Source organism: Calypte anna, chromosome Z, assembly GCF_003957555.1.
Source record: "Calypte anna isolate BGI_N300 chromosome Z, bCalAnn1_v1.p, whole genome shotgun sequence".
NCBI classification, from domain to species: Eukaryota; Metazoa; Chordata; class Aves; order Apodiformes; family Trochilidae; genus Calypte; species Calypte anna.
This window is the reverse complement of record NC_044274.1, coordinates 31289086-31301311: the sequence shown is the minus strand read 5'-3', so window position 1 is coordinate 31301311 and position 12226 is coordinate 31289086. Positions and strand designations below refer to the sequence as shown.

The 12226-nt window shown below is 40.9% G+C and overlaps 1 protein-coding gene across 5 annotated transcripts in view; it reads left to right on the top strand.

Annotated features, from left to right (window-relative positions):
* SPIN1 (spindlin 1) overlaps nt 1–12226 on the top strand; it is a 54716-nt gene that overhangs the window by 21520 nt on the left and 20970 nt on the right. For all 5 annotated transcript variants that reach the window (XM_030466946.1, XM_030466945.1, XM_030466947.1 and 2 more), the window contains exon 2: nt 7587–7809. In XM_030466946.1, coding sequence (XP_030322806.1) covers nt 7758–7809 — 52 coding nt within the window. In that variant the 5' untranslated portion in view covers nt 7587–7757. The remainder of the gene's footprint in view (nt 1–7586; nt 7810–12226) is intronic.

The following is a 12226-nucleotide window of genomic DNA, read 5'->3' as shown; positions in this document are numbered from 1 at the left end:
CCGTGCCAGCCCATACCTGTGTGTTCCTGCCTCCAGTTCCCAACTGCTGCTGACTCCAGGAGTCCAGCCTGGACTTTCCCAGGGCTGCCCTGCAGCCTCGGTGGTGACGTGAGAGTTATTGGGGGAAAAAGGGTGGAGGAATGTGGTTTCCATTTTCCTGTATATTTGTATATATTTAGTAATTTTTCTTATTTATCATTACTGTTTCATTAAAGTTGTGTGGTTTAGTTTCCAACCCATAAGTCTCTATCCCTTATTCTCACTCCTTTCTTTATCAAGGAGGAGAGAGAGATTAATAGAGAGCATCTGTTATTCGGTTTAATTGCCGGGCCAGTGTTAAACTGTGACACCCTATAACATTGTAGTGTGAGGGTATCTTAAAATTTTGTCTTTGTACATCTGTATAGAATCACGGAGTGCTTTGTCTTGGAAGGGACCTTTAAAGATCATCTGCTCCAGCCCTACTGCAATAAGCAGGGATATTTTACGAGATCAGGTTCCTCAGAGTCACATCCAACGTGCATTTGCGTTTTTATGATTGCATATATGCACACACAGTTGCATGCCAGTGCTGCTAGAATCTCTATGGTTGTAGACAACCAGCACATCTATGGGTAAAGTTCAGAGGCAGTCATAGAGGAGAACTGGTAGTACTTATTTGATTTGGGGTATTTCAGCTCAAATCTATAGTTGAAATGTATTTCTCTTCATGGTTCTCATCTGTCAATCACTTATATTCAGAGTTTACATATGTTACAGTCACCAGATATTACTATCAGCACAAGATCTCAGTGACAGAATAAACAAATGTTCTCATAACCAATATGCTGGCTGAGCCTGTGGGATACTTCAAAACAAATTTAGGATTTGAGTGTTTGAGTTCTTATACCATAGTAAAGAGTTTGGGCTTTATTAGGGAAAAAGAAAAGAAAAAAAAGTAGTATTAGAAACTTGTTATTAGGGAACATATTTTTATTTTATTTTTATTTATATGTTTTAACATTAAAAGTGTATTTAGGGAGAGGGCTGCAGAAGATGTGCATGCAATGATCCTTTCTGTTGATACGGTAAGAATTATGGAGTTCAGATAGCATACATGGTTCATCCAATCTGTAAATGCTGAAACCATAGTAGTGCTTCAGCTGAAGCATACACCAAAAGTTCCAAGCAATAGAAATCAAAATGCTACTTACCAGAGTTTCTTTTCCCTTGGTTATCCCCTGATGATACCCTGAATACTGTCAGGATATGGAGGAAAGTAACAAGGATGTCCAAAACCCTCTTAGAATTAAATGTAGCAAGGAACGTAAAAGAGATTAAGAATGGCTTCTTTGTACAGCAGCAGTAAAAGGAAGGACGAATAGGGGTAATGTGGGCCTGGTGCTGAATGAGATGGGAGCCCTGGTACCAGAGTATTCAGGGAAGGCAGAACTAGTGAATGCCTTCTTTGCTTCAGGCTGTGATGCTACGACCAGCCTTTGGGAATCCCAGGCCCTGGAAATAAGAGAGAAATGCTGAGGGAAGGAAGACTTCACAAGCCAGAGGATTGGGTTAGAGATCATTTGGGTAGACTGAATATAAACCAAGCAATGGGCCCCAATGGGATGCACCCATGATTGCTGAGAGAGCGTGGTAGTATTGTTGCTCTACCACTCTCCCATCATTTTTGAAAAATCGTGGAAAAGAGGAGAGATGTCTGAGGCCTGCAGGGAAGACACTGTCAATCCAGCCTTTAAAAAGGGCAAGAAGAAAGATGTAGCAGCTGCAGATCAGTTAGCCTCACCCACATCCCTGGAGAGATGATGGCGAAGTTCATTTTCCAGGTAATCTCTAAACACATGGAAAAAAAGGTCAGGAGTAGCCAGCATGGATTCACGAGATTACATGGGAAAGAATGTTCGACTTCTATGATGGTGTGACTGTATGGGTATATGCATGGAGAGCAGTGGATGTTTTCTGCTTTGATTTTAGCAAGGCTTTTGACACTGTTGCCCAGAAAGCTCAGAAAGTGTTGGTTTGAAGAATGGAAAACGAGATGGACTGAGAACTGATTAAACAATAGAGCTCCGAGGGTCGTGATCAACAGTGCAGAGTCTGGTTAGAGACTCCTGGTGGTCCCAGGAGTTAGTACTGGGTGCAGTCTTATTCAGCAACATCATCATTGATCTCTATGAGGGGACATAGTATATCCTCAGCAAGCCTGTTGATACACAAAACTGGGAGGATTTGCTGATATACCAGAAGGCTGTGCTGCCATTTAGTGAGATCTACACAGACTGGAGAGCTGGGCAAAGGGCAACCTAATGAGATTCAACAAGGATAAAAGTGTAGAGTTCTGCACCTGGGGAGGAAGGATACCATGAACCAGAACAGATAAGGGGAGAAGGACCTTAGAGTACTGGGGGACAGCAAGTTCTTTATGGGACAGCAGTGTGCCCTTGTGGCCAGGAAGGTCAATGGCATCCTCAGGTGCATTAAGAAGAGAGTGTCCAGCAGATCAAGGGTCTCGTCTCTCTTACTCTGCCTTAGTGAGACCACATCTGGTGTATTATGTTCAATTCTGGGCTCCCCAGTTCAAGTGGGACAGGGATATAGTAGAGAGAGTCCAGTGGAGGGCTATGAGCATGATCAGATGACTGGAACATCTGTCATATGAGGAAACGCAGAGAGACCTGGGGCTGTTTAGTCTGGAGAAGAGAAGACAGAGAGGGAATCTTACTAATGTTCACAAATACCTGAAGGGTGAGTGTCAAGAAGGGGCCAGTCTTTTCAGTGATTCCCTGTCATAGGATGAAGGGCACCAGATATAAACTGGAACACAGGAAGTTCCACCTCAATATGAGGAAAAACTTTTCCAATATGAGGCTGACAGAACACTTGAACAAGCTGCCCAGAGAGGTTGTGGAGTCTCTCTGTAGTGACTTTCAAGATTTGTCTGGATGTATTTTTGTGTTACCTGCCTTAGATCCTGTTGCTTTGGCAGAGGGACTCTGATTCTAAGAGGTCCCTTACAACCCCTACCATTCTGTGATCCATTTTATTTCGAAATGACTCCTTCCATTGAACAGTCCTGTGTGTTATGCTGGTCCTCTGCTGTACAGCTAGTAGTGCAAACTTTGAGCAATGTTTCAGATATCAAAGCGAAAATGCTTGAGTCCGCCAGGTGGTGCCAGAAGGCTTGCTCACTGGTTTGTCTGAAAGCTGAGAAGGAAGGTGCAGACCTGTAGTTAGCATGAGAGGGTGTATAACCAGAATTGAGAGTTTTGTGTCAAATACCAGCAACACATGCTCTCACTCTGCCTCTTCCAAATTGTAACCCCTAAAGTAATGTCAGCAATTGTTTTGATACAATTCTTTCTGTGTTTACCATAACAAGATTATATATGCTGTTTAGGAGTGAAGCATTTAACTTAAACCTATTAATTATCATAGCTATGGTTTTGTGCTACTAGCATCCTCTTCCATGGATAGTAGCTTTCACTAGAATGTAGTAAACAGCATTGTGCTGTGTGTTACAATGAAATGCTTATAATTTGATGGAAAGTAAGCATCAAAGTTAAGTGAAACTGAAAAGATAGATGATTATTTTAGATGGCTGCACTTACTTTCATTATTTAAAATCTGATATAAAAACATTGTAACGTTTCCAAACAACTAAGTTTGTTGCAAGGGCGAAGCTGGTTTACAAAGAAACCCTGTGCTGGGTTAGGAACTGGCTGGAGGGCCGGGCCCAGAGAGTGGTGCTGAACGGGGCTGCATCCAGTTGGCGGCCGGTCACTAGTGGTGTCCCCCAGGGATCAGTGTTGGGCCCAGTTCTGTTCAACATCTTCATTGATGATTTAGATGAGGGGATTGAGTCCATCATCAGCAAATTCGCAGACGACACTAAGCTGGGGGGGAGTGTTGATCAACTAGAAGGCAGGAGGGCTCTGCAGAGGGACCTGGAGAGACTGGAGAGTTGGGCTGATTCCAATGGGATGAGGTTTAACACGGCCAAGTGCCGGGTCCTGCACTTTGGTCACAACAACCCCATGCAGAGATACAGGCTGGGGACAGAGTGGCTGGAGAGCAGCCAGGCAGAAAAGGACCTGGGAGTCTGGATCGACAAGAAGCTGAACATGAGCCAGCAGTGTGCCCAGGTGGCCAAGAAAGCCAATGGCATCCTGGCCTGTATCCGGAACAGCATTGCCAGCAGGTCCAAGGAAGTGATTCTGCCCCTGTACTCAGCCCTCGTGAGGCCACACCTTGAGTACTATGTCCAGTTCTGGGCCCCCCAGTTCAGGAAGGATATCGAGGTTCTGGAGCAGGTCCAAAGGAGGGCAACCAGGCTGGTGAAGGGACTCGAGCATAGACCCTACGAGGAGAGGCTGAGAGAACTGGGGTTGTTCAGCCTAAAGAAGAGGCGGCTCAGGGGAGACCTCATCGCTCTCTACAACTACCTGAAAGGAGGGTGTAGCCAGGTGGGGGTTGGGCTCTTTTACCAAACAACTTTCAACAAGACAAGAGGGCATGGACTTAAGTTGTGCCAGGGGAAGTTTAGGTTAGATATTAGAAAGAATTTCTTTACGGAAAGAGTGATCCGTCATTGGAATGGGCTGCCCAGGGAAGTGGTGGATTCTCCGTCCCTGGAGATATTTAAAAAAAGACTGGATGTGGTACTCAGTGCCATGGTCTAGCAACCGCAACAGTGGTTCAAGGGTTGGACTCGATGATCTCTGAGGTCCCTTCCAACCCAGCCAATTCTATGATTCTATGATTCTATGAAAACTGCAGGATGTGCTCATGCTGGGTTGTTTTCTCTTTTTGCTATTATACTGAAAAAAACATTTTTTTAACAAAACTTTATTTTTTCTGTCTTAGGATTGTGTCTTCCTCTGCATTCTGATAGTATGTTTACACTATTCCTATTAAAACAGGTATGATTCGTAAGTTGTAGGGCTTGTGGTTTTAGTCCTATGCTTTTGTGAAACTCTCAAAATAACTAAAACACTAATGGACAAAGGAATAATCTAATTTTCAAATTGGTTTGTTTGTTCTTTTGGTTTTTTTTAAAAGTGTACTGTTACCTGTGAACATTTGTAGAAACAAACAAGCAAATCACCTGGGCTGGTGGGTAGTTGCAGTAATGATAAGTGAAAAGAATGTGTGTCCTTAAGTGAAACTTGCAGCAGTATCCTGGTGACAGATACTGTCAGGTGTTAAAGGAATCAGTGCCTAATTGGTCAACAGTGGCACTTCTCCAAAGGTTACTGGCATTCTGTAAAGACTAGTGTAACTTGTTTTTAATATGTCAGCTTGGATACAGAAAAGCTGCTTCTGTAGTTTTTGCTGTATCTGCTGCTGTCAGCAGAAAGAAATACTTTGAAAAGTTTATTGTTCTGTGCATCATCTTAAATACATCCAAATAAGTAGCTTTTGCTTTTCCTTAACAGTATAGCTTTTTGCTACTGAGTATGTAGCAAGATGAACTTTTCTGCTTCTGTGTGGAATATGACATTCTTTGAGGCTTGTCAGGTTTTGACGTAAGAAAGTGTTAGAAAATGAACTGTGACTAAAAGGATTAGGAAGTAATTTTCTTTTTTTTTTTTTTTTTAAGAGGTATGACCAAATTTGTGGCATAGTGATGACTGGCGACATGCTGTAAGAAAAGTTAACTGTTAGAAAACCATAGCTTTTGTGATGTTAGCTATCTTTGTGAACATAGCTACTTAACAACCGGTGACATTATAATATCATATATTACTCTTTTTTTTTGCCATGAATTAGAAATTTTGGGATGGGGAAAATTATGTAATACAGGTTTTATGAAATATTTACACATTCTTGAATAACAGGTCAGTGGCTTACTGCAAGATGATATGCTAGTTTCTAAACCTTTGAAGGGTTGCCACAGTTTTTGGCTGAGGGAGGATGCTGGTTTGGTTTTTTTTGCAGGTTTGGGAGTTTTTTGTTGGTTTTGTTGGGCAGGTTTTGAGCAGAAGATTATTGTACTAGATTACATCTGATGCTCAACTAATAGATCTCTCTGGTATACTACTGCAGAGGACAGTACGGTAGCATATCACAGCAATACTCAGAATCTGGTTAGGGTTAGGATGTAGAAGTCCATTTTAATCTATAGTAAAATATTTCAGTTTTAGTAGAAAAAAAGAGTTCTTATGCTGAGTTCTAGTAAAGTAGATAGGCAAGCTAATTGCTTCCTATTGCATTGCTAAGTGCTTTTTAAAAGTTGACTGTTGTTGCCCTGATACAACTCAGCACTGTTGTGTGGACACTAGCAGATTTCAGGAAGAGGTGAAATGTGGTAAAACTAGTAAGCCTCTGTAAACAAATCTGAGTTTAACTTCACAAATTTTTACAGATTTCTATCTGTGCATGTCTTAAGTTAGCTCTTACAAACATAGTATGGGTCTTTCCAAAAACTGCAAATTACTGAATGTTTGTCTCCCTGTTGTTGTTTTTCCTTAGGAGTACTATTCATCTGTGTGCTGCTAATGTGCGGGAAGTTGATGGATGCGATTGATAGAAGAATTGGCAAGTGTTGTTAGGTGTAAATGCATTTTTATGCATAGCAATTTTACTAAATCTCAAGGCATGTCCTTGTATGTTCCTTTGTTCAGTAAGGCACAAGCATAAGGTACACTTTTTCTCTCAGTTGGACCACTAGTTATAGACATTCCTCTGCTTTTATCTGCTGCATGAAAATAGACAGCAGGTTCCAAACCTGAAATAAACGAGAGAAGACCAGCATGTCATTTAACAGATTGCAGAGAACATGATTCCAGCAATGACATTTCTTAAGGAAATGACGCTAAAAGGATGATGTGGCCTCACTTGTCTTAGCTATGTGCAACATTGAAGTAATGGATTAGCCTGGATACATGTTTCATGTTCAAAAACGTTAGTCTGAAATAAGTTAAACTGTAATACTTCAGATTTTCAGGTAATCACACATCTCTAATTAAATCCAGAAAAATACTTCAAAAAGTTGTCTTCAGTTACCTCTGTCATGTAGAAGAATTTAATGACTAGAAGTTTTAGGAATCTGTGGTGATATTAGGTGTAGAGAGTTACCAGAACTTCTGCAGATCTTCTATGACTTCCTCAACAAGTTGGTGGCTTGAGCAGTCATTGCAGTGGAATCAGTGCTTTTGATACCTTTTATATGGTGGATTTTTTCAACAGTCTTTTCTTTAGCTTCTGTGAAGCAAAGTTACTCCGCTCTGTGGGTGTGAGAGCATTTTGTTTCTAGTAAAAGGCAATAGTTGATTTGTGCTTCACCTCTGGTGGAAGTAGTATGGTTTCTTCTAAGTAACCATTCTTCCCTGTACTGAGTTCAGTGGCTTTCCTTTCTGTATGCATTTGACTTTGGTATCATATGGAACTGGACTGTGTTAATGGGGGAAAAGTAGCATCCCTAGTGTTTATTTTGCTGAGTTCTTGTCTGTATGCCCTCTGCTGCTGGCGTAACAGAGCATGAAGGAACTTCCTGTTGAGTATATTATAATTAAAAAAAAGGTAATTAATGCTTATGTTAACCAAGTCGCAAATCAAACTATTCATACTTTACCTGTTTTGTTTTTCAGACTACTATAATTGTGCATCTTCTACATTTGAGGAAGGAAAAATTCACGTTTGAATGGTGGATTAATAGGTTAGCTGTCTTCTTCCAAAAGTAAGAAGATACCCTGGGTGTTGGGAAGAACTGGATTTTCACCCTAGTCCAGCAGCTTTGCTGCTCACATAAACACAGATGAATGAAGACCCCATTTGGAAAATCACCAGGTCAGCGGTCCAGAGCTGATGCAGGTAAGGTGTTTTTGTGGGTGATTTTGGGTTTGTTTTTTGTGTGTTTGTTTGTCTTTTGTTTCACTGGGTAAGAAGTGTTCCTGCTTTACGGAATTTTTTTTAGATATGTTAGTGGCTTTATGAAATTGTTATCGCTGCTGTTTTAAAATATTTATTTCTGTTACAGAAGGTGAATAATTGAAAAGGTAGAAATAAATTTAGCAGTACAGATGAACATAAGTAGTGTTTAATAGTAGGCATGTAAATGAATTTAAAAAAGGAACAAAATAAATGTAAACTACACTGATACATTAAGGTCAGAGTTTCTTGTTCATTTCAAAAGTAGTGGAAACTAAACAAATTTACTCACTAGTAAGTATAACCTTAGAGTGAAACTCTTCATGGTTTAATTAAATGTGATCAGCCTAATAACTGTCAAAGAGAATCCCTTTAAAACTACAAAAATGCAGATATTGTTCATACTTTGTGTGCTTTCTAAACTGAAGTAGGTTAATTGAAGTTTTTTAAATGCAGATTTCTTACTCAAAGAAATGAAACATATGAGTAAGCATTCATCCTCTTACATTTAATAAGGCATACTCAAAGTTTTGCATCTTGAAAGAATAATGGATCTTAGTCTTGTGTGCTCTGTAGTAAGGGTTATTATCAATGAGGCAAAAGAAGCATCAAGTGAGCAATGAAGAACTGTTCTGTAAATTGATATTTGGTCTTGTATAAATTAAGCTAGACTGGCTTCATCTTCTGCCTGGACTAGAGCCTTGGGCCAGAGGCAGTCCAGTTTAGTTGAGAGGGCTTAAAACTAGGGGTGCTGGGGTAGGGATTCCTCAATTCACTCCATACCCACTGTGTTGAGGACAGACCTAGTAACAGATGCCATGGGCCTGGAAGAGAACAAGGACAGGGCAAAAAAGTGTATGTACTGATAGCCCTGCCAGTAAGGCTGCTTTGAAGGGGGCACATCTCAGATGCCTCTGGGTGAATTCTTAACCATGGGCAATAAAGATCAGTTGCGGATGTCTGCCTGCAGGGCTGTGATGTTACTGGTATCATGGAGATGTGATGGGACAGCTTCTATGACTGAAGAGTGGCAATGGCCAAGTATAAACTGTTTAGGAAGGACAAAAGAGGAGGACATGTCTCCCTCTACATCAGTGACCAGCTGGTGTCCATGGAGCTCCACTAGGGGATGTGTAAGAAACTGACAGAGACCGGGTTGGTCAGGATTAAAGGGAAGTCAGGGGCAAGCAATATCACAGTGTGAGTCTGCTACAGGCCACCCAACCAGGATGAGCAGGTGAATGAGGCCCTCTTAAGACAGATGAAAGCTGCTTCATACTTGTAAGCTTTGGTTCTTATGGGGGACTTTAATCACCCCAACATCTGGTGGACAGACAACAGAGCAGAGCACCAGCTCTCCAGGAATTTCCTGGAGTGCATTGATGATGATTTCTTCCTCCAAATGGTAGAGGAACCAACCAGAAAAGGTGCTTTGCTAAACCTCACACTCACCAACAGAGATGGGCTGGTGAGCAACATAAAACTTAATGGGAGACGAGGCTGCAGTGAACATGAGGCTGTAGAATTCAAGACTTTATGGCAGTGAGAAAAGTGCAAAGTCAGCTGACAGCACTTAATTTTAAAAGGGCAGACATTTTTCTCTTCAGAGATCTGCTTGGTAAGAGAAAATGGGAAAAAACCCCTTCCCAGACAGGAAGGGTGCTCAGAAAAGCTGGTCCACATTCAGTGATACATGCCAAGGACCAATGTCAATGTGTCCCAGTGAAGAGGAAGGCAGGCAGGAGTGCCAGGAGGCCAGAGGTAAGAGGAGATATGGAATTATCAGATATTTTTCTTGATTGTAGATATGCATTAAGAAAGAGTGCGGCAGGCAGCTGTAGTTAGGCACTCTGCAATTGAGTTTGGGTGTGCGACTTCTAAAGGCAGCTATTGAGCAAAAAGGACAAAGTTTGTTTATCACAATAGTAATTTGACTGATAGTGGTTTGAATTCCTCCTTTCAAAAAAAAGATCAAAGAAGAGTAATTGAGTTCATCAGAGTTTGTGAAGTTTGGTGGGTTTTTTTGATGGCTGGAAAAGTGATGGCTTTGCAATGTGATGTAAAGTACTATTATAGAAAGTTAGCTGTTTGGGATGGTTTTTAATTTTTTAGAAGTGTCTCTAGGAGAGAAAGCTATCAAAAAAATTCAACCAGGTAAAGGGACATAGTGGTTCAGGTGACAGCTGTCTTCTTTTTAGTAGGAGAACTTAGTTACAAACAGGTGAAGAGATAGTCTTCCTCAGTTTTATGTTAAAAGTTTATTTGCTAGGGAGGGATGATTTACTTCTGCAATACTGGCAATGTTCTGTGCATTAGAATTAACTACATGTCAGTGATCCTTGTGACCTTTCGTAGGCTTTGAAACTGGTCTTGGTGATACTTTGGGTTGGGTTTGGGTGGGAGTGTTTTACTTAGGAAAGTTAAGGATTTAGCGTAGTTAAGTGTTGGCTGAACTTGACAGTTACTTTATTTGAAATAATTAGTAATGGCAATAAGTGTATGACACTTGTTAGCTACATAATTGGAGAGGCTCAGACTTGATCGATGAACTGTAGCTCGGTGTCCACCTGGAGAAACTGCTATGGGACAAGTACTATTTATTTAGTACCTTCATCAGTGACAGAAACAGTAGGATTGAGAGCACTCTCAGCAGATTAGCAGATGGCTCCAAACTCAGAGGTGCAGTTGATTGCCTGAAGGGAAAGGATGTCATTCAGGGGGACCTTTGCAGGCTTGAGGAGTAGATCTTGTGCAAACCACATGAAATTCAACAAGGCCAAGAGCAGGGTCGTACACCTGGTCTGGGGGAATCCTCAATATCCATAGAGACTGTAAAAATTACTTCGGGGTACTGGTGAATGAAAAAACTGGATGTGAGCTTGCAGCCCAGAAAGCCAGCTGTATACTGGACTGCATCAAAGGGTGGCTATCACATCAAGGGACATGATTCTTACTCTCTACTCTGCTGAGATCCCACATAGAATACTTAACAAGTAGCTGATCCTCAGCACAGGAAAGAGATTTATCTGCTGGAGTGGATCCAGAGGAGGGCTGCAAAAACTTATCAGAAGGTTGAAACACTTCTCCTGTGAAGAAAGGCATAGAGTGTTCAGCTGGGGGAAGAGAGAGCTCTGAAGAGACCTGTTGCAGCCTTTCCATTTGTGAGAGGGTGCTTATGAGAAAGATGGGAAAGAGACTTTTTGCCAGGGCCTGTAGTTACAGGCCAAAGGGTAATGGAAAGAGGTTAGGTTTAGGTTGAATGGAATGAGTTTTTTTGCAAGGGTGATGAGACATTGGAACAAGTTGCCCAAAAAGTTCCAGATACCCCGTAACTGGCAATGTTCAAAGTCAGGTTTGACAAACTTCAAGCAGACTGTTCCTGTGGAAGTCTCCTTCTCCCAGCAGAAGGGGTGATTTTTCTGTTCTGTGCTTCAGCACAACAGCTGTAAAAGAAAATCTTGTACATTAAGTAACTTTTAAATGGGATTTGCGGTGATTCTCAGTGTTGCTGATGCAAGTATATTACTTTGGCATTGCTTACTTAGACATATCTTTTTTTTTAAAGTTGGTTGACAATTCCAAAAAGCTACATGAACATGTGTAGTTCAAGTGAAAAACAAGTTTTTTAAAGGCTTGCCTATAAAATTGCTGTCATGTGTTACATCATTATTAGTTATATCATCACTGTAAATAATGCAGCTTTGGTATATTTTTTTCTATTATTCATTTTTCCTCCTAGTTAAAAGACATGGTAAGAGCATGGAACTAGTTTACCAACTATACATTTCAGCTATGGAAATAATAAAAACCTAGAATCCTACCTGACTCTTGGGTCATGTACTGGCTACAAAAGCTATCTGTAGGTATAGAAAAGTTAGTGCTTGTGTTAGGTGTTCATATAGGCCAATGTAATAACTGTTAAATTCAGTGCATTACCAAAACGTTTCGTATTTGATTTTTATTTCATCCCTTTGTAGAGACTCATTGGTGACACTACAGGTGTAACGAATGCTTGTGTCAAAACAGGAATTTTCTTCAGTCCTGTATGTATGCCAACAGAGGAAATGCTTTCATTTACTGTGAAGCAGGTGTAAACAAAGAAGTACATTTGATTTAAATATCTAGGCTCTTTGAAATATGGAAATCATACTTCATAGTTCCACCCTGAGAAATAAAGGGTAAGATTGAAGATGCAGAGAAGAAGGAAAACTAGACTTCACAAAAATGCATAGCTACAGCCTCTGAGTTGTCAAAGTATAGGGTCATTTTCTGGGATATAGTTTCGGTAGTCCAGCCAGGTGCTCCCATGCATGTCAGTGTGTCTGTCTTTTGATTCTAGTTCTGTGTCTGTGTCCAGCAC